This window comes from Plectropomus leopardus, chromosome 2, assembly GCF_008729295.1.
Source record: "Plectropomus leopardus isolate mb chromosome 2, YSFRI_Pleo_2.0, whole genome shotgun sequence".
NCBI lineage: Eukaryota > Metazoa > Chordata > Actinopteri > Perciformes > Serranidae > Plectropomus > Plectropomus leopardus.
The window spans coordinates 5,988,438-6,009,483 of NC_056464.1; the positions used below are offsets into that span (position 1 = coordinate 5,988,438).

The following is a 21,046-nucleotide window of genomic DNA, read 5'->3' on the forward strand; positions in this document are numbered from 1 at the left end:
CACGGCTGTCTGGGTGTAGCATCATCTGATGATAAGCAGAGGCTAGGTCAATGGTAGAGAAGACTGTGGCTCCTCGCAGGTTAGTGAACAGATCATCCATGTGTGGTAAGGGATGACAGTCGCTAACAATGGACTTGTTTGGCTCCCTGAGGTCAACACACATACGAGGCTTTCCTCCCTCTTTTCTCTGGGTCACAACTATGGGAGAGACCCATGGAGATGCATCAATGCGTTCTATTATGCCCTTTTCTTCTAGGTCTTTGAGCTCATCAGTAACAGCCTGTCTCACAGTAAATGGAAGCCTCCTCAGCTTCTGTTGTACTGGTACTGCATCTGGTTTCAGTTTGATTTTATGTACGAATCCTTTTGCACACCCAACTTCCTGCACTGGTATCTCTGGTGTAGTCAGAGGTGCTGTATTTAGTACTGTAGGTGCATTCTGTGGAGCAGGGGGATCTTTGGGGCTCGTAGCAGGAAGGATTTTGTTCCCCTCAATAGACATATTTAGGGCAACAAATAAGTCTAGCCCTAGCAAAGCAGCACCTGATTCAACCACCATAAATGAGCCTGTAGTTGAATGTCCAGCATGAATCACTGTAGCATGCAAAGATCCCATAACTGGTATTAACTGTTTTGAATACGTGAGCAGAGTCACAGTAGGCTTTGCAAGTTCACAGGTAGGAAAGAGAGTCTTATACATGCTCACTGGAATAATGGAAACAGATGAACCTGTATCTACTATCAGCTCAATGTCATGAAAATGCCCACTTGCATTGACATGCACAGTACAGAGGATTTTATCCTGCACAGCATCATTCATGTAGAGCACAGTCAGTTCACTTATCCGTACCTCACGTACCTCCCTCTGGGTGGATTGACAAACTTTAGAAAAATGTCCAACTTTTCCACAGGAATTGCATGTAGCTTTAGCTGCAGGGCATGAAGGCTTATTGGCCAGATGGCTGGTGGATCCGCATCGGTAGCAGGAGCGGCGTTTAGCGGCAGTGTGAGCTGTAGCAGGGGTCGTCTTTGAAGCTGGTTTGCCGTTTTCCCGCCAGCGGTTGCCCCGTGGCTGGGTGTGTATGGCTCTTACTGGTGCAGCTGCAGTAGTGTCGGAAAGGACATCAGCGTTTCGTAGTCCGCTTTCAATCTGTAAAGCCAGCGTAGTAGCCTTAGCTAAAGTCAAATCCGGTTCCAGCAACAATCTGTCCCGTATGCGTGTATTAGCAACACACTCTATCAGTTGATCACGAAGCATTTGGTCCTCCATATCTCCAAACTCACATGCTGCTGCCAGCTCACGTAGTGAAGCCAGGAACTGGTTAATAGTCTCGTCGTGTCTCTGTGCCCTTTTACGAAACTTGTGGCGTTCTGCAACTACATTCACTTTGGGAACAAAGTGCTTTTTCAGTCCGTCCACAGCAGAAGTGTAGGTAGTACCTGTATCGTGCAAAGAGTAAAACAGTCTCTGTCCTTCCGTATCCAGCGCATGGAGAAGAACGGCGCGTTTTCGTTCGTCAGACCAGCTATCCCCCGTAGCATCGATAACTAGCATGTAGTTCTCAAACATTTTTAGCCAAGTAGGAAAAGCAATAGCAGGTTCGCCTGGGCATGGCAAGAACGGTGCAGGTAGAGGTACAGAAACTGCCATCCTCGTCGCCAAAATGTTGTATTTCCAGTTCAAGAAAGTAAAAATAACCAGCCGAAGAAACGTCCTGTCTGCTTCACTTCATAGCTTTATTCTTCTTCTCCCTCTCTTACTGAAACCACCTGTGTATCACCTTAACATGCTCAGTAGCGCCTTCTGGCGACAGCCTAATATAATTACAGGACACAACACCAGGGTATACTGGAATAAATTCCAACAGTATTTTTTTTCAGTAGCATCATAAATACAGGTGCTCCTCTTTCTTTTAAACTCATTGTAAGAAGTGCACAGCACGCACCACCAGAGCTCAGTCTGCAATCTCTAATGGTGGAACAAGCAGCTGATTAAATCCATGCTCTATAGCCTCGGTGGTGCAGACTGAGTCTTGCTTGTCTTTATATATATTTATTTTCCATATAACTTTAGAATACTAACTTTTTTTACACAGGAAAAAAATACCTCCACTAATTAAATAAATGCTATATTTTAAAACAACAATAGGCATATCAGAGCAAGCTGTTATAATTTGCTGTACTTTATTTCCCGTTTTATTCTGAAAGTCAAGCTCCTCATGTGTCATATCTTCAGTTACATCTTGTTATCTCTGTTTCCCACCTGTTTTCTGACACACCTGCCCTCTATCAGTCTCCTTAGTCCTTTCCTTGCACACCTGTTCTGTGTTAGTCTTGTTTGCACCACTCTAGTGTTCCCTACCACACCCTTGTTGTCAGCCAATCCCTGTGTGTCCACCCACTCAAGCTGTGTCTTGTTCTTGTAATTAGCTTTCTGTGTATATATACTTGTGTCTTTCACCTTGTCCTTTGTCAGTTTGTCTGCGCTCATCACTGTGTTTGTGCCTATGTTTATGGTGTTGTTCCCTGCTATGCTTCCTGGGGCCCACACCACAAAGCCCGTTCACCAGAGCCAGCCCACCTAGCAATTTTTAGTTCTAAAGATATTCTGAGAAAGGCAGCGGGGAAGGATCGCAGAATATGAGAAATTCTGTGAATGCACAAGTTAATAAACGTAGCACAATAAGTATGGAAATTTATGTTTGGTTATTTCTTTGTTGTAACAATGCTTCTTGGCGATAAATCTTATACCATTGGAAAGCCTGTTTATGTCCCTCTTTAATGGTGCCACATTTGTAAGGAAGATGCATTTGTGGGGTGAGCAGCAGAGCTGAGTATGTGGGTTGCATCCATGAAACATTTGCCAAATCTTCTCTGCCAATGCCAAACAGCTTATTTTACTATTGACTCTTGTTTGGTGTTGTTTGGTGGATTGGATGATTGAAGTCTGAATAAACAAGGCATGTTGGCAACTTAACAATTTATTCATTTGACAAACAGGAGCCTCAGTAGCATGTGGAAGAACCATACACAACCACAACAGCCTGGTACCTGCTCGTCATGTGGTCACCAGCCTGGTCACACACTGCTGTGGGATGGCATCCCATTCTTTGTCGCAAGTCAGCCAACGTGGCTGTGTTGGATTCTTGGATCAGACACCAACTGACCACTGTAGCAGGGCCCATGCTCACAGGTGCTAACATCAGGCGCCTGATTGTCAGCACCTGGGGGTACCAGAAGCTCAAAACAATAGTCAGTACCGACAGCAAGAAAAACTGTTTGGCATCGGTAGAAAAGATTTGCCAAATTTTTCATGGGCGCAACCCACATACTCAGCTCTGCTGCTCATCCCACAAATGCATGTTCCTTACAAATGTGGCACCATTTAAATAGAGAAATAAACAGGCTTCCAGCAGTATAAGATTTATTGCCAAGAAGCATTGTAACAACAAAGAAATAATCAACCAAACACAAATTTCCTTACTTTTTGTGTGTAGTTTATATACTATCTATTTAGACTGTTTTATCATTCTATTATTTCTAATCCTTTACCACCCAAGCAATTTTTTTCTTCCAAAATCATGGTGGAAAAGGCAATGGGCAACTTGGCAAGAAATGCCCCACAAATAGAAGGAAATTAGTAAAAGTTTACAAGAAAAAGACCTGTTTTTTTTGTTGTTGTTTTTAAAGATGGAAATAAAAAAATTGGGGAAAAAACGTAGGGGAAAAGGTTATGAGTAAGAGATGCCTCACAAATTGCAAGAAAGTGGGAAAAGGTGACAATAAAATGACCTAAAAATTAGTTTACTTTAAAAGGTGAGAGATAAAATTAGTCTAAAAACTCTGTTTATTATTGTATATTTAAAATTGTGCAATAGAAATATGGATATGGGTGTATATCTTGGAATTGTTTTTGATCTTAAATTTCTTTGAAGCATTTCTTGTTAAATTGCCCTTTGCCCTCTCCTCATGTTTTTTTTTTTTAATGAAATCAAAGCAATTTTGCCAAAGTAAAAACCCTTTGCTACTTTATTTAAGCTTTTTTTTGGAATGAAGTGTACTGCTCTGTAATTTTCTCTGGACTCACTTTTGCCTGTCATTGTGCACATTACACTGTTTATTTAAGGTAACAATATGATTTGATGGGTCATTATGGGTCATCCTGTTTCCAACAGCGCTATAGCTCCACCATGCATCTCTGACCACAACATTTTTTGAAAGTCAGTCCCCACACCCTCAGGGCTATTTCCAGCGCACCATTGACTGCGCTTGGCACTATGATCAACTGATTCACAAAACGAAAGCCTAAAAAATAAGACTTGGAAGAAACAACCTCCCTTTGACTGCTGCTCTATTAATACCAGAGCTGCCATCCAATGCTTTCTAGTACAGAAAGACAACATAGACCGGACGAAAGCTCATATGAATGGTCAAATTCAATAAAATCAAGCTGCTCAACTTCTTTACCCTGCCAGTGTCAGTGCATAACAATTGATGGTTAAACGTGATTAACACCCATTTCCCAAAAATGGATGGGGCTGGTAAACAGACCATACATTTGCGTTTTCATATGGCTAGTTTGCAGCGAAACAGTGGTGTCAATTGTGTCCCTGCTGTTCAGAACAAATAATGTTTTATACTAGATGAGCAGAACTAAAGATTAAACGTTAGTTAGCCTTAAGCGAGCTTCGGTTCGCAGGCTACTGGCCAAATGCTAAAAAGACTCCTTTGTAAGCCAGAGATGGTGACGTCAAAAGGGCTCTTTAAAGACATAAAGTCATAGTTAAAATGGAACAACACAACAGTGGGAGGATGAGTCTGCAGTGTCCTCCTCCATTTCTTAACTTGCATAACTAATGAGCTGCAAGCCCTGGATAAATTAAGCAGGACTGGTAACTGCTCTCAGATTTGTACATGCTAGCTGGCTGTCCACAGTGTTGGCTAATGAGATAAAGGGATTATACACTGTATGTAGATTATTTTATCAATTACTACTCACATAACATGCTGGAAATGCTTGAATACAGCCATTACCAGGTGAGATGGGTTGTTTTTCTCTTTGATGTTATATACGAAAATAAATAGGAGATAGAGTCTGATGACAAACCTAATGTTTCTTTTATTTCTTGTTGCTGAAATAGTATTTCTTTGGACTGTACACACTGTTAAAAAAGTCATCATTATCCCTTTCTACACTGTTATCTACCCCTAATGGAACTAAACAACATGGAAGAAAAGCAACTAACCGCTTAATAGTTTTTATATCACAGCATGATTTGCTAAAAAGGTGCTGTATATCCATTATATGGTCATAGATGTGTATCATGTGTATGTGATAAAACTGCCTTGCTCCACAGTGTCCTCTCTGTGGAGTCTTTGTCCCCAGTTAAAAAACTATCATCTGGTAGCAGGGTGAATCGATTATGCTTTTGAATTAATCTGCACTACAATATTTGAACTTTAATGTGAGGAGAAGGAGTTAAATTTAAACACATCTCCACAATATATGTACAAAAAAAGAGTTCAAGAGCAAGTCCACATTCAGCCTTGAGCAGTTGGCATATTAAATTATTTTGGAGGGTGACGCAGCTGGAGAAATGGTGGTTACTTTGTAAGCTAAATGTATTATTTGGATTTAAAATCAGCCATACAGAATCTAAAATGCTATTTAGATTTACAGGTTTTAACAACTAGAATTTCACATTAATAATCAAATTCAAAACATTTTTTTTAAGAAATGAAAATCCACTCCTACTTTATGTTTACTTTAACCCTTTGTAGCCTGAGAAAACTGGCTTGATTTCGTTCAAAAACATTGAAAGAAGACAATGAGCAATTTAACAAGAAATGACCCAAACATCAGCAAGACAGTTATAAAAAGTTACATAAGAATTACCTAAAATTAGCAAATGAAACCAAAAAGATACAAGAAAATGATCTTAAAGAATGCTGAATAAATATATATATAATAAAGATTTTTTTTCTGTTACCTAATGTTCAATATATTAAGTATAGTTTTCCTGATATTTTTCCCTAGTTAATTAATAATGTTTTTCTGTCTGTTGTGCACTGTTTTATTTTTCAGCTAATTTTCAGGTCATTTTCTTGTCACCTCTTCAGATTTTCTTTCTTTTTTTTTGCTGATTGCCTTTTTTTCATGTTTTTGAAAGAAATCGAACCAATTGGCTCACACTTCACTTTGAATGCTTGTGAAATGTGTCTGAAAGCAACACTAGAAAACTGGTGTCAGTCCAGGTTTCAAAGGATTAAATATTGTTACCTAGTTCTCAGAGTCAATGTTATTTTTTTTTCTTCAATGAATACTTAATTCTTGTCTTTCAGTCTATAATACAAAACACTAAACTTCAGAAAAGAATCGCAGGTTGTAATGTTTACGTCTTGCTTGTGCAGGTGCAGTCCCACCTGGAGAACCCCACCAAATACCACATCCAGCAGGCTCAGAGGCAGCAGGTTAGGCAGTATCTGTCCACCACCCTGGGTGGGAAAGTCGGCAGCCAGTGCCCCAGCCAGCCCCCCGAGCACGGCATGCCGCCCGGGCCCGGCAGCAGTGCCCCCAACAGTCCCATGGCCCTGCTGACCCTTAGCTCCAACTGTGAGAAAGAGGTACGCCTGCTCATTACCAAAAACCCTTAGTTACATTCAGATACTATAAATAAACTGTAATTATTGAATCAAATCTGATTTGATCTGCTTTACAGATGGATGATGTCATTGATGATATTATTAGCTTGGAGTCGAGTTACAATGAAGAAGTTCTCGGACTTATGGACCCGGGACTCCAAATGAACAACCAGGTAAGTTCTTTTTAAAAGGATGTATTTTATATTGTAAGTATTTATTATTATCATTTATATATTGTAAGTCTCCATTAGTTTTAATTTAAGAAAAATGTTACTGCTGATACCTAAATTGAATTAAAATACAAGATGTATTTATCACTCTGTAGCTCCCTGTGTCTGGAAACCTTCTCGACGTATATGGCAACCAGGGACTTCCACTGCCAGGCCTCGCCATCAGCAACTCCTGTCCGCCCAGCATAAAGAGGGAATACACAGGTACACCACTGAGAAACATCTTTTTATCTTCCTTACTCTGATTTGCTGTTCTAAGATATCATTTAGCTTGAGTTTAAGTGGAATTATGAATTATTTGTGGTTCTTTGTGAATAAACCTCAGTAGATCTGGTAGTCTAATCTCATTAAAGAAAAGTTTGTAAGAGCTAATACTGTAAATTACTTTGTCTAATCAATTTGTGAATCAGCCTTCAAACAGAAAGTTGAAAGTGAAAGCATAACCATAGGCCCTTGTCAATATTGTGTGCAATTTGGAAATGCACAACATACTGTGTTAAGTCAATTCTTTGTTAAATAATTACTCCAGCTCCTGGCATGAAGCAAGTACTGGACAAGCCTGACTCCTGTGGCCTGTATGAAAACTATCAAAGGCCAGAAGGCTTTCCAGTAGGTAAGCATAGCAAAATGAAAACAGTGAAAACCATGTTTTGTAAACTGTATAGAAAGTGTTTTGTGTATGACTAAATCGCACACAATACCAATCAAATGTAATTAAACAGCCAAGTAATTTTTTTTTTTTTTTTTGTAAATGATTAATTATTGGCTGTGTATGTCCAGCATGACCTCAAATGTTCTCCTAAACAAAGTAGCAGATGCACTGAACACTGTGAAATACTAGCATGCAGTTTCCTTTATTTTATTCACTTAGTGTGTTATTACACATTGAATTAAATGATAATGTCTTCCCAAAGCACTGATATTCATGTTTGTCTTTGCTTCACAGAGGCTGAAGTCCGTGCTCTTGCTAAAGAGAGACAGAAGAAAGACAACCACAACTTAAGTGAGTCAATCAACCAGGATCACATTTCCATAACTTTCTTAATGGTTGTCTCGATGGTTAAATAATATAAGTCGGGGGTTAGGGTTAGGGTTTAGGTGCAGTGCTTTAAAGAGTGCTACAGGAGGCACGTGCACAAGGAGACCATAGGTGTTAAAACTTTAAAAGAAGCAGCCTTAATAGGTTAAAATCCCTTATAAGTTATTCAAAAATGTTATTGAATGAAAAAAAACATAAAATTAGTAATAAAAAGGTTCAAAACATATAGGGGGTTGGGAGGGGTTGGAAGGTATGATATTAATCAAAATAAATAAATACCAATAATAAAAAGGAATAAATGGATTTGTAAAATCCATACGTATATATCTATATACACCCATTTAGGATAAATAAAAATGTTAAAATTAGTGCTTAAAAATATAGTAGAAAACACGTGTAAACCATGCATGCAATAAAATATAAGATATAAACTAAAGTGCTTGAAATAATAAGTGGGATTGGATTAAATTACCCCAAAACCCCAAACACCCAATTTAACCTTTAGTACAAATATGATCTGTTACTGTTATATAAAATGTAATTTTTTTATTACTATTTATTTTAATTGTTGCTTTGCTTGTTTTTTTCTCTCTTTTAAATTATCACGATTAGAATAATAATCAGTCATTTCTAGGTGTTGACAAGAACTACGCAAAAAACAGGGAAATTCAAAATGTGAATGTTTTTAATTTGTCAAAAAAAAAATTATTTATTTATAAAATTCAAACTTAAATTCATTATTGTTTTGACTTGGAAATAAACTTTCCATAACTGGTTTAAGAGGCAGCTATATTCACCGTTTATTCTATGTGACGAATTCTAGTTGAACGAAGACGAAGATTCAACATCAACGATCGCATCAAAGAACTGGGAACCTTGATACCCAAGTCAAATGATCCGTGAGTACGCTCTGCATGTGTCTGTGCTTATGAATGCATATGTTATTCATCTGTTTGTCTATTCATTAACTCTATTTTTAAACATCATCCTCTTCTTATGTCCGAATGTCTTTAAAGGTTAATGGTTTATATGCTCTGAGGGGCCTTTACGGCACATCCTGTGCCGTTTTGGTCAGCTGGTCAGCTGACTCTAACTGTAGACCTTTGTCTCCTGTATACCCCAGAGACATGCGCTGGAATAAGGGCACCATTCTCAAAGCCTCAGTGGACTACATCAGGAGGCTACAACGGGAGCAGCAGAGAGCCAAGGAGCTGGAGTGCAGACAGAGGAAGCTGGAGCATGCAAACCGCCATCTCATGCTTCGCATACAGGTAGGTTGTCTTTGGTGGAACATATCAAACATAGTATTGGTGTATTAAGGTAATTTATTCCCCTGTCCATCTATCAGGGGATATTAGCTGTGGTAGTTAGTTGTGCATAATGTCATATATTATTACATATGGTAATTACAATGCTGAAATATGAAATATCCCAACAATTATTGGATGAATTGCCATGTAGTTAAAAAAAAAAAGTCTGTTTTCCATTACTTTTTCTCAAGCACAGTCATTGATACCTTGGGTTTGAGTTGAATGCTGCAACTGTTGGATGGATTGGATTGAACTGTTGGATTCCAAACCGTTCTCACTCCAAACTGCCAAACACCAGCACTTAATCAGTGGACTCACGGCACAGAGGCACCCTTTTTGTGTCTGTATGAGACACACTGAGCTTCATCATTATTAGACAATCAGAGCAACGGATATAGAATAAACAGTGAGAAAGTGAGCATGGAAAAATGGTGAGGGGTGGTAGGTAGAGTAAAACATAGACTTTCACCTGCAAGACTGCTGTTTGTGTCCCACGTGAAGCCAAATGTCAACTGAGATATTTCTTTTAATTCTGGCCAAGAAGTTTTGATGCCTATAACTAAGTAAACCTACCTTACTACTACTAGAATTTAGTGTAGAGTAAAGTTTACTAAAAAATAAATGTGTTTTCTTCATTGCATTTTGTTTATTTTTGTAATCATCTAGGAGTTGGAGATGCAGGCCCGTGCTCATGGTCTTACAGTGGTGTCCTCTTCGTCTGTCTGCACATCAGATTTGATGGCCAGAGCCATTAAACAAGAACCAATCCTCGGTGACTGCCCCGCAGAGCTCTACCAGCACAGCTCAGCTTCTGACATGTCCCCTCCGACCACACTGGACCTCAACAATGGCGCCATCACTTTCGACCACGTTTCTGCAGACTCTGGGGACCCCGGTCACTATGGAAACAGCAGGACCTGTAAAATAAAGGAATTGGTAAGGGACACCCTGTCGCCAATGTCCCCAAGTGACCCCCTGCTTTCCACAATGTCCCCTGATGGCTCCAACAATGGCAGCAGCCTCCACAGTTCCAGCTCCAGTATGGAGGAGAAGGAGCATGGCTGTTAGCATTTTGACATTTTCTACCTGTAAAATGCCATCAATGAGGCACCTCACCTTAAAGTGACTTAAAGTTATCCACAAGACTTAGTGGATAAACTCAGAAGTTATTTTTATCTTAAGTTTATATTTTTCTTATATTTTTGCCCATTTCTTGCTAAACTCTGATGTTCAAATACTGTATGTTAATGTGACTGAGGGATTTCAGTTTCCCGATTGTACGCAGTATTTTTACATTCTTTTGATCTTGATGCTGTATAGATGGACAGTTGAAAAGCATATGCAAGGTGACAGATATGACGACAATCCACTGTTAAAGACTGGCCAACTTGATGATGTTACAGTTTATTTTTGTCTTTTGTCAAACAAGGGTTTTGTATTTGTCATAAATGTACTCTGTGTCGAAGTCTATGGCGAAAGAGATAACATACAAATGTGAAAACGCATTGATAATGGAGTGAAAAAAGTTTAATGTTCAAAAAACTCAATTAACTCCGTGTAGACTGAATGTGAATAGTGTTCAACTTCTGGTTCCGTGGCGAAAAAAAATTAAAAAAAAGAAACACAAAATAATTAAAGGGCTAGTGGGTAGAATTCAGTGCCATCTAGTGGTGAGGTTGCAGACTGCAACCAAATGAAACTTCTCTTGTGTGCCAAGCACGCAGGAGAACTACGGTAGCTGATGAGATTATGCAAATAGCCCTGTCTAGAGCCAGTGTTTTGTTTGTCCGTTCTGAACTACTGTAGAAACAACTTAGTGGACTCCGTAGAAAATGACCCTCTTTGTAAGTAGATATCGACGGCCCATTCTAAGATAATGAAAGCAAGCAGATTTTCAGTTTCAGGTGATTATTCACTAAAGAAAACATATTTTTATGTATTATATTCCATTTCTGCTAACAATTCCCCCTAAATCCCACAGACTGGATCTTTAAGATAGATATTTAAATATTAAAGCATCAAGTAATGCATACTACTGAATTTAATTATATGTTTGTAAACAAATTTAAATGGATTTTTTTACCCCATGATCTTGATGCATTCTGAAGTAATAATAAATCCAACATTGACCCCATCAATTATCATAATCATTATTATTGTTATTAAGTATTATATTATCATTTATTTATTTATTTTTTTTTTTTAGATTTAAGATTTTGAATTGTGAGATGTGGTTTTCTTTGAGAACCTTACATAACAGCCCACAAACACATTATTTATATTTTCCTATTTTAAAATGATTTTTGTACAAATTTTGATGCCTAAAGGCAAATTAGACAAAAGAAGCCAGGTTACAAAAAGCAAAAACCAAAAATGCTACATACATTACATTACATGCATTAAACCTGGTCTTGTAAAACTTAAAAAAATCTTTACATGAATATAAAATAAATCTGCTAAAATGTGATATATATGTTATTAATGGCTCACAGCAACCTTTGCCTTTAATGTATAAATTGATTTGTAGGCACTGATCAATACTGATTTCATCTTTATCTTGCATAACTCAGAGCTGAGAAGTGGATTTTTTTTTTTAACATGTGGACAGAACTGGTTTATACTACGGTGTAGCGTTTTTGTTCATGTCTGCTTTCTTTTGCCAAGATTGTTAATAAACCCTTGAGATGCTGATATATCGGGCATTATGCCAGAATTTAGTTTGGGGTTCTTGTTATTTGTTATAGATGCATCAGTTGTATTTGTTACTTTGTGGTCATGTATATATGTTTTATTTTAAACATTGCACATAATATCAAAATGTGTTCGTAAAAATATTTATCACACATCCACATTTCTCCAAGACAGGCCACATGCTCTTAGAATGACACTGGATGCAGCAGATGATGTTTATCTTTTCTTTTTCTACCATTAAAAAGAAACCCTGTATATTATTCAGAATTAGAAAATGCAAGATAAACTTTAGTAATCAAGTTTAAATTCTCCTGCAGAATGAGGTAAATACTTATTTTAGCAGCAATTGTGGGCTTAAGCCCTTCCTCGGCCAACATTGGGAGGAATCCCATATAAATAAGCAAAGTCACTTCAGCTGGTTGAATTTTGTTTAAATAAGGAGTAAGGCCAATCACACACTAGTTTCATAATTTCAGTTTATGCAGCATTTCAATAAGTGCACACTGAAAGTCCTGCCTTGTGTTGATGCATGAATGAAACTTTTGAACTTTAAGACACATAAAGGCTAAAATTCATGGGTGGGTATTTACTGATATACTTAATGTTGTAGAACAAAACGTAAATGTCTCTACAGCTTGTGTACCAAAATAACATTCAAAAAACCCCACTGAGTTTGAGATGAGGGAACTAAAATTCTAACTCATTCCTAGGTCTAAGGACTCATTCCTGCAGCATTTTTTGTGTTTTTCTGATGTCTTGCATTCACACACATTTATATGCACAAACCGTAAGTCAAACGTCAATCACAAAGTAACTTCAACAGCACCATTTAAAACACGGGGGTGGAATCTACAATCACTGCCTAAGGAACTCAACAATGCTACAGACAACTCAGTCTGAGTTATTAACTCTTTTGTACAAGCTTTGTGTTTTTGTTACAACGTATCTTAATTTGATGTCATTGCTAATGAAGATAATGACAGGAGGATGTCGATATGAACATTTTTCAATCTGCTGTAAAACACAAAATCACAGTTTGATAAATGTAAAAATATATTTAATGGGGCATGCTTACAAATATATTTGACAGACATAATAAGAGAATAGTTAACAAGCTGCGTGTTGCTTAATAGCTTGTGTATGATGTTAAAAAAGTGTTAATTTGTTTAAAAAATACATCTTTTCTAATTTGATCTGTTTTATAACCCTTTATAATCCATTGACAAGGTCAACAGTCAATATTTGCAGTGAAAGGTAAGAACCCATGCTGAACAGAAACCTGTAGAAACTGCCCAGAGGCATATATGGTTATAACACATTTGGCCCTTGTTGCCATGTTGTGAAAATAACAAAGGTAAATGCCAACCAGTACAGGTTCTTTTTCCCGACATTTTTTTTTTTTTTTTTTAATGATTTTTTTGGGGGGCTTTTATTGCCTTTAATCAACATGACAGTTTAAGCATTAAAGGGGAAGAGAGAGAGGGGGCGACATGCAACAAAGAGGCTGAGGCCGGAATCAAACTCGTAGCCGCTGCGGCAAGGATACAACCTTCATATATGGGGCGCAGCTCTCTCCACTGAGCCACCAGGCACTCCGACACAAAACTTTTTTTTTTCGAACCAGACCAAATGGATGCAGTTGTGATACGGGCAGGTTAAGAATCACTGTTGCTGTCAGAGGTGGCACCCAGCTCATCACACCAATTTGCGTAAGCCCTGTGCAGGATCTCACATGATGTGCTGTTAAAGATTTCTGCAATGACAGAAAGGGGAGTAAAAAGAACATGCATTAGATACACCAAAGTTAGTGTACATCACAAGATGTTTGAATATGAACTAGCTCATTTAAAAACTTTTACAGGAAATATAAGCTGCTTGTCAACGTATTAAAAAAGGCCCCTTTGAGCTAATCTGGTACCTGTTTTTTTGGAGGTTTTTTTTGCATTACAGACAGTCTCGATCAAGTGAGTACATTTACATGCACAAAACTGTTCAATGTTTGCCTTTATTCTGAAACAGGTAATATTCTTACTAAGTTGTTTCCATAGTCAATAGAAATGAATTTCCCCTAATACTCCCATTTACATCCATGTGTGCATACTCCGATAACGTACTCTAAAATGTCGTTGATCACGTCACAATATGGAAAAGAACAGCTGGAGCTGCTCGTCATTTTGTTTATTATTATATTCAATATAGAATTTTTTTTCAAAGTTTCCTACAGGTGGTGGACTTGTTGGACCATGCAAGCCCAGCCTCCCTTTCTTCATTCCCTCAACTACCTTTTGGATCAGTGCTGCGATATTTGCATTTATCTATAAACCTGCTGGTATAAGTCTTTCATGATGTTAAAAAGAGGGTGTGTTTCTCCTTTTGACCAAAAATGTAAGATTTTCTGCATGCATTTCTACCCCAGCCTTACAAACTGTTAGTAGGATGGTTTGTGTACAACATATTCATGCCAATGCACAGAGCTGCCTGTATACAGATGAGGAGTCGTGTGTCGCAAACTGCAGTAAGATGCATATTCTGAAATTGGCAGGATGGATGTTAAAATAATGCTCCAAAAACCTAATTAATACCAGCATATCCAACTTGTTCTCAATCCGAACTTGACTAATATGCCTGCTCTGTTAATGTTTTCGGCATATGACCATGATGCAAAAAGCTAGCCTCTGCGTCCACCAGGAATGCAACTGGATGGCATCAACTGAGAATACAGCCAGCTCTCCGTCGGTGTATAATAATAACCAGCTGGTTATTATTATACGCCGGCAGAGAGCTGGATGGCACCGAGTGAAGCCACATGATTCACGCACAGGTGGCATCACTTGAGAATGGAATTGATTTTGTACCCATTAAACATGGAAGGATGACAATGTAATAATAGGAGCACAAGTATGCTTATGGGCATACATAGACACGGAAGGTCACTGACAGGGTGGCACCATGTGACAAGTTGGGATGAGAACATGTTGGCATATTCCCCATGTTTTAATAGGAAAATGCTTAATTTGTAAAAAGGCCTTATTTAGAATATCTAAACAGTATATACTGTTTACATGACCCATGTCAAATTCATACTTTTGTCATATTCAGAAAAAGAGGTAAATATTGGTGTTGTGGTGACCCACATTATAGAGACATTTACCAGAGTCTGTTGCTCTTTTGTGAAGCTGAGTTCAGAGTTGACAGAATTGGATTCTGGGAAATGCAGTTTGAGGGAATGTTATTGATAATGCCTGTTTTAGCTTTACCAGCAGACTATCTGGAGCTTGTCATGGCATGTGTTGCTGTTGTTGTTTCAAAGTGAGAGAAAACAGACTCGACTCCATTTGACTAAGTCTCTGTCTCCTTATTCCTGCACTCCTACAGTATGATGTAAACATAGCCAGTGATTCTTACCTGCTTCTCCAAGCCCAACAGGCAGAGGCATTCTGACCAAGCCTCCTGAATGCTTCAGCCTGTCCTGCAGAGACTTCTGTATGAGCTCCATGGTACACACCTCATGCCAGACAGGCAGCTCCAAGCCCACCATGCAGCTGATGATCCTTTGCTTTTCATCATCTGTCAACAGACCGCTCTCTTTGGACACGTAAACCATGAACGACATATCAATGTTCACTGCCTCACCATGAAGCAGAGATGGGAGAACTTTCTGTATTAAATGGAGACAAAGATTACGTGAGGATGTGGCTATTTGTCACTGAAAAGGGATGAACATGTGAAGATCAAGATCAACAGTTTCAAGAATGCTAAAGACTCACATAGAATTAAATGTACTCTATTCTGTAGTATGTACAATTTACCGTAATATACGTACAATAAAATGCATCAACAAAAGGGCTGAGTGTTTAGCCATGGCTGCCATGACGGATCATTTACCATCTCTAATGCTGGGCTGATCAGATGGCCAAAGTCCACAAGTCTGTTTAGGTCATCCTCCCAAAGGTTTGGGGCAAGTTCCTCCAGCATGGTTACGATGGCTATTCGAGTCACTTGCGATGCAGTCTGTAAGCAGCTGCATTCGTATACACTGTTGTCAGCCTGGAATTTAGTGTCCAACAGCATACGGCCGTGTGCCTCAAGAAGCTCAAAGAGGCCTCTGTGTTTCATCAAGGCCATCTGCAAAGAACCAACAAAAAACGCAAGGAAAACTTCAGTGAGCAATTCAAATATGGAAAAACTTCACTTCATCTCAGAGCCAATAAACATATCTGTGGTACTTCTGCTCTAATGGCATGCCCGTTTTCCACCAACAAGTTCATGCAACAAATTTGGATTTATTTGGAGCATTTCAACCAAAACTAATTTGGTTCAGAAACCAAAAAGTTGGTTCCAAGCTAAAAACCAACAATGTGCAGTTTTTCTGTGACTTCAAGTGTAAACAGTGACAGCCTCAGTGGGTGTGTCGTATTCTACAGATTGGAAAGAGAGGATAGATTCTTGCAGGTAGTAGTCTCTGCACCTTTTTTTTAAACAAATACTTTGTCCATGCTTGTTTTTTTGGGGGGGATAAAAACAAATCTGTAACTAGTGGCTAAAAGGTAATAATGTGATCTACCATCTTGCTGCTACTGTTTACTCTCATTGTGCATTGTGCAAGAATCTCCCTTGATAAAGCATCCTTGACTATGATGGTTCTGCTCATAACTCAAATGCAGCCTGGTTTGCTAAATAGCACCAAGGTTCCGAGGGTTTTGAATGAAACAGGTTCAAGAAACAAAAACTAATCTGGTGGTAAAGGGGTATGAGTGGGATTTGAAACTTTCCTTTGATGACTCCTTGATTAGTTGCTGCACTGTAATCTTTTGTAAGTTTGTGTTGCTGCACATTCATGAACCAAAATAGTAGCAACTGGATACACCAGTTCAAGACCTTCCACTTTGCAATTGTCATTACACTTGCGCAACAGACCCCTAGTTGTTAGTATTGTGATGTCATGGAATTAGCTGATGATAACATTGATACTGGAATTATTCTTTGTCCTTTATTTCTTGTATCAGTTTTAAGGTAAGTGTTTCATATTCACAGACTTTAACACACCTTTAACATCTCAGCTAGCCCGTTGGAAATGTGTCGTCGTGGAACAGTTTGTATGAAGGACAGGTCAAGGAAGGTGGCAGCAGGTGGAATGTAGGCACCCAACTTGTTCTTGCAGTTTGCAAAGTTAACTCCAGTCTTTGCTCCCACGCTGGCGTCAATGTAGGAGAGCAGTGTGGTTGGGACCCTGATGTAAGGGGTGCGTCTTCTGTAGAGTGAAGCAGCCAGGCCCACAATGTCCAGACACACCCCTCCACCAATGGCAATGATTGGTTCTGTGCGGCGGTCAAGGGAGAAGCTGTTGACCTCCTCAAGGATTTTCAAGACCATTGTCATGGATTTGTTCTCTTCAGTGGTGGGAAGAGCCAAGATCTTGTACAGGACTTTGTTAGCCTGTAAATATTCGGTTAGCTTGGGGCCGTAAATTTTGTAGACCTCTTGGTCAATGACTACAAAGCGTTTGATTAGCTTGTTGGATTTTTTAATGTCCTCCAGCTGCTGCTGGTCAGTGATGTGGCCCATCAGGAGCGTGTTATTGCCTGGGTCCAGCAAGCCTCGGGTTTCCGTTACCTTGTAAGTAAAAACGATGGGGCTGACCACTGTCCAACTGTCGCCATTTTCGGTGATGCTCTTATAGCTGCCACACAAAACACATGAAAAAAAAGAATTATAGTGGCATAACTTTCAATTATTGCACTTCATACACTCAGAAACTAATGCAGTCTCTTGTAATAGCCATCAACATGCTAACATTACTATATTTGTGACAGATACACAGGATGTTTGACCAATGACAGAAGCATTATTTCTAATTTCCAAAGACAAAACAGGGACTTTTGTCAGAGTCCAGAACTTTAAATCTGCGCACTCCGCCAAATTTCAGTTGACTGATCCGTCCAGCATTGTGACATGAAACAGCTGTCTCTTTGTTAAAATAAAATTTTAAAAAAGAGCAATGAGCATTGTGGGTGGACCTGATTTGTCAATCGACACCATAGGCAGGATTAACCATTTTTGTGAGCCACAAACAATGAGGAGTAATATGAACAATGGCGAGTGCTACAGACAAGATAGATGCTGCCAGGGATGATGTTCATAATTGACATCATAGTTTGTTTTACTTTGCTCCGCTCAACTCTGAAATGCAATTGTATGGGTTTGATGAGGGTAGATTTTGGTGGATACATGGGTCTTAAATGAATAGTGAGGGAAAATCGAATCCTACTCCTCCACGGAAATTGGTTTGGTACCTTTAATATCTTGCAAGCCTGTTGAATATGTGTCATCATGGAACGGGTGTTTTAAGTGTTGAGTTTAGCACTTTCGCCATCGCCATCTTGGCTTTTTGAAACCAGAGGTGATGATATCTGGGTGAGAGGTTGGAGCTGTGAGGGAGCGAGGGGGAGATCTGACTAGAAGCCAATGACACTATCAGCTGACAGCCTGTCACTCAAGCCTTTATATATGTGTAACTATGGGCTTTAATAAAATGTAAACGGGTGACTCAAGAAAAAAAATCACCCCCATACAGTTGTCATTGAGGTTAAAATTAGCTGTAGAGACCAAAACATTTTTTGCACCAGGCTGTAAAGCTGGCCATTTTAACATGAGGGTCTACGGGGATTTATTCTGTTTTGGAGCCAGCCTCAAGTGACAAGAGTGACTTCAGTATTCAACATCGATCATGATTTACTGCTGGCATCAACAGCAAACAGACACTTAAACAAAACCCAATCTAAAAGGAAATATTTGAATTGCAAAAAGGAAAGAAAAATCAAAAAGAAAGAAAAGTCAAAAATTAAAATGAAGAGAAAATTAAAATTAGTTTACTACAAATTACAAAGTACATATGGCAAACTGTAGCCAAATTAATTTTTCCTATTGATATCAGCAACCTTTCCTCCAATTTGGCCATACAGCAAAAAGCTGTAAAGGTCAAAAATAACAGATGATATGAACAGTGTCCTTGTGTGCTTAGTATTAGTTTGTCAGCACTAATAGATTAAACTTCAGCTTCTAGAAAACTCTCTGTCTGTTTTGGCTGGAAGAAGAATAAACAAGTTATATCACAACACTCTCTTCACGAGAAAGCAAAAATGGAAAAACACTAAAATATTCCACCCCAAAACTCATAGAACAGACAGATTGACAATGCTCAGTGTGGTATATCTCAGCATTAAGGTCTGTGTCATGCAAATTTTATAATAAATGATCTTTTATTTTTAAACTGAGACCTGGTTTCAGACAGGGCAGTGCTTTTGAAGGCCCTAATCCCTATTATTTTTAACATTTGCCCTCTAACTAAATCCAGCTGTCAAGGATGTTTGGCATGACACAGCATGTAAAACCGACACTGGAGAGCATAGCTGAAATGCTATCACCAACGAGGTTAGTTAGTTGCCTCGGGGGAAACTTTTCATAACTATGACTACAATCTCGAACCTTTACCAATGTTTTTAGCGAATAGATGCCACCATGAAAGTCCCCCAGTTTGGAACTTCAAGTATGACAGTTCTTTTTTATATCAAGTTTTCTGAAATTGAACATTCAAATAAGCACCAGTTTGCACATCATGGGCCATTGGATGAAGCCAGGTTCAAAATGAATGTTTCACTTTGTTGTCTTATAGGAGTCAAGGGTTTTCACAGAGAGTATATTGGATGCCTATTTGTATCACTCCATAAATCAGAAAATACATTCAACAGCCAAAATATGTAAAATAGATTTTGCCAAGTTTTTAGGAATAAAACATGATATGAATCAATATATAATTCCATTTTTGGACTCAAATTAGGACACATATAGATATCAAACTTCCCCAGGTTACATCTCTACAAAAAAAAGTTTAAATACGCAAATGATGTGTAATCTAATTAAATATATGCTTTTTGCATACACATTTCCAAAACAGAAATCTGAGCTGAAATAAACACTGAAATGTGTAGTGTAGATGTTTTTTTCTAAACTTGTCTGAAGGACGACATGTTATGGAATAGCCCAAAATCTCAAAAAACTGATGGCATGACAAAAATCTGTGTTTTCATGTGGGTGGTCTTCCCTACTACCAAAAACAAACAAACAAACAAAAAAAAAAAACCCTTATGGCTTAATTATAGTTTTTCATCCATTTCTTGACTCCACACTGCATAAAAATGATTGAATTTGAAATGTGACATTTTATACCATTGTTATTACTTATAACTTTTAATAACGTTTGTAACTTTTTGCTATTGGCTGTGGCTGTCCTGTTTTAAACTGACAACACAGAGTAGTTGTTCAATAATGTTTTAGTAATTGTTAGATTACACAGAGCCATGTGCCAGGCAGTGTGACCAGCAGGTAGACAACATAAAGCATTAGTCAGCTAACCTTTTTTGTTTTTTTTTTAAAATCTAAAACAAACCCAATTTCATACATTACTTGTATGATATGCATTTTACTTGTATTTTCTCTGAAATACAGTCATTTGTGAGTAAAGAGCAAAGTATACTCACATTTTTGCAGCAGAGACACAGTCTGATGTGTCCTTGCTGACTTTCACTCCCAGTTTGCACTTCCAGGTACCTTTGACCTGCACTAAGTTAAACTCAGTATTCTTTTCTTTTGTATTATTATCCTCCATATGGCCCTTTCCCATTTTTGTGGTGAGGAGTGTGTGTTAGGGAGTGTGCAGCCTTAAATGGAGGACTCTTACACAGAGTATAGTATATAGAGGATGGCCTTGACACATGGGAGGAGCATTCAGCCGGCCTCACATGCAGCATGTGTTAATCCGTTATACAAATTTTGTGTGACATTGAGGTATCACCTGTTCTGCTGACCGACACAACCACCACATTTGCATCTATGCTCAGTTTTATTTTATGACATGCCAAACATTAAATTAAGATGTGTCTTCATGGTAAAGAGAATGACATGAGTAGTTGGCAAATTATATTTGCATAGAGGAGAAAAGTATTTAACTTGAATTTGAAAAAAAATAATTAAGGAGACCCAATGATCCAGAATTTTTCTCTATGATGAAGTTCAATCAATAAGGGCTGTAAAAGGGGAAATTGACAAAATAATAAGATACATTAATCTGCTATTGG

The 21,046-nt window shown here is 38.4% G+C and overlaps 2 protein-coding genes across 3 annotated transcripts in view; one reads left to right on the forward strand and one right to left on the reverse strand.

The window, feature by feature from the left end:
- Nucleotides 1-10,324, forward strand: part of LOC121949457 (microphthalmia-associated transcription factor-like) — a 36,797-nt gene extending 26,473 nt beyond the window's left edge. The window contains exons 1-9 of one of the 2 annotated variants that reach the window (XM_042495157.1): nucleotides 4,964-5,037; nucleotides 6,412-6,624; nucleotides 6,720-6,815; nucleotides 6,968-7,076; nucleotides 7,402-7,485; nucleotides 7,819-7,875; nucleotides 8,735-8,810; nucleotides 9,035-9,182; nucleotides 9,888-10,324. In XM_042495157.1, coding sequence (XP_042351091.1) covers nucleotides 5,005-5,037; nucleotides 6,412-6,624; nucleotides 6,720-6,815; nucleotides 6,968-7,076; nucleotides 7,402-7,485; nucleotides 7,819-7,875; nucleotides 8,735-8,810; nucleotides 9,035-9,182; nucleotides 9,888-10,289 — 1,218 coding nt within the window. In that variant the 5' untranslated portion in view covers nucleotides 4,964-5,004 and the 3' untranslated portion in view covers nucleotides 10,290-10,324. Of the gene's footprint in view, nucleotides 1-4,963; nucleotides 5,038-6,411; nucleotides 6,625-6,719; nucleotides 6,816-6,967; nucleotides 7,077-7,401; nucleotides 7,486-7,818; nucleotides 7,876-8,734; nucleotides 8,811-9,034; nucleotides 9,183-9,887 lie in introns of those variants that run through there. The other variant, XM_042495152.1, reaches the window with a different exon arrangement.
- Nucleotides 10,325-13,340: 3,016 nt separating this feature from the next.
- Nucleotides 13,341-20,592, reverse strand: eevs (2-epi-5-epi-valiolone synthase). Its single transcript, XM_042494891.1, has 5 exons — nucleotides 20,450-20,592; nucleotides 16,959-17,592; nucleotides 15,798-16,037; nucleotides 15,318-15,570; nucleotides 13,341-13,665 (listed from the first exon to the last, which is right to left on the reverse strand). Exons 1-5 carry the CDS (start codon nucleotides 20,590-20,592, stop codon nucleotides 13,568-13,570), a joined length of 1,368 nt encoding a protein of 455 aa, XP_042350825.1. The 3' UTR covers nucleotides 13,341-13,567.
- Nucleotides 20,593-21,046: the final 454 nt, after the last annotated feature.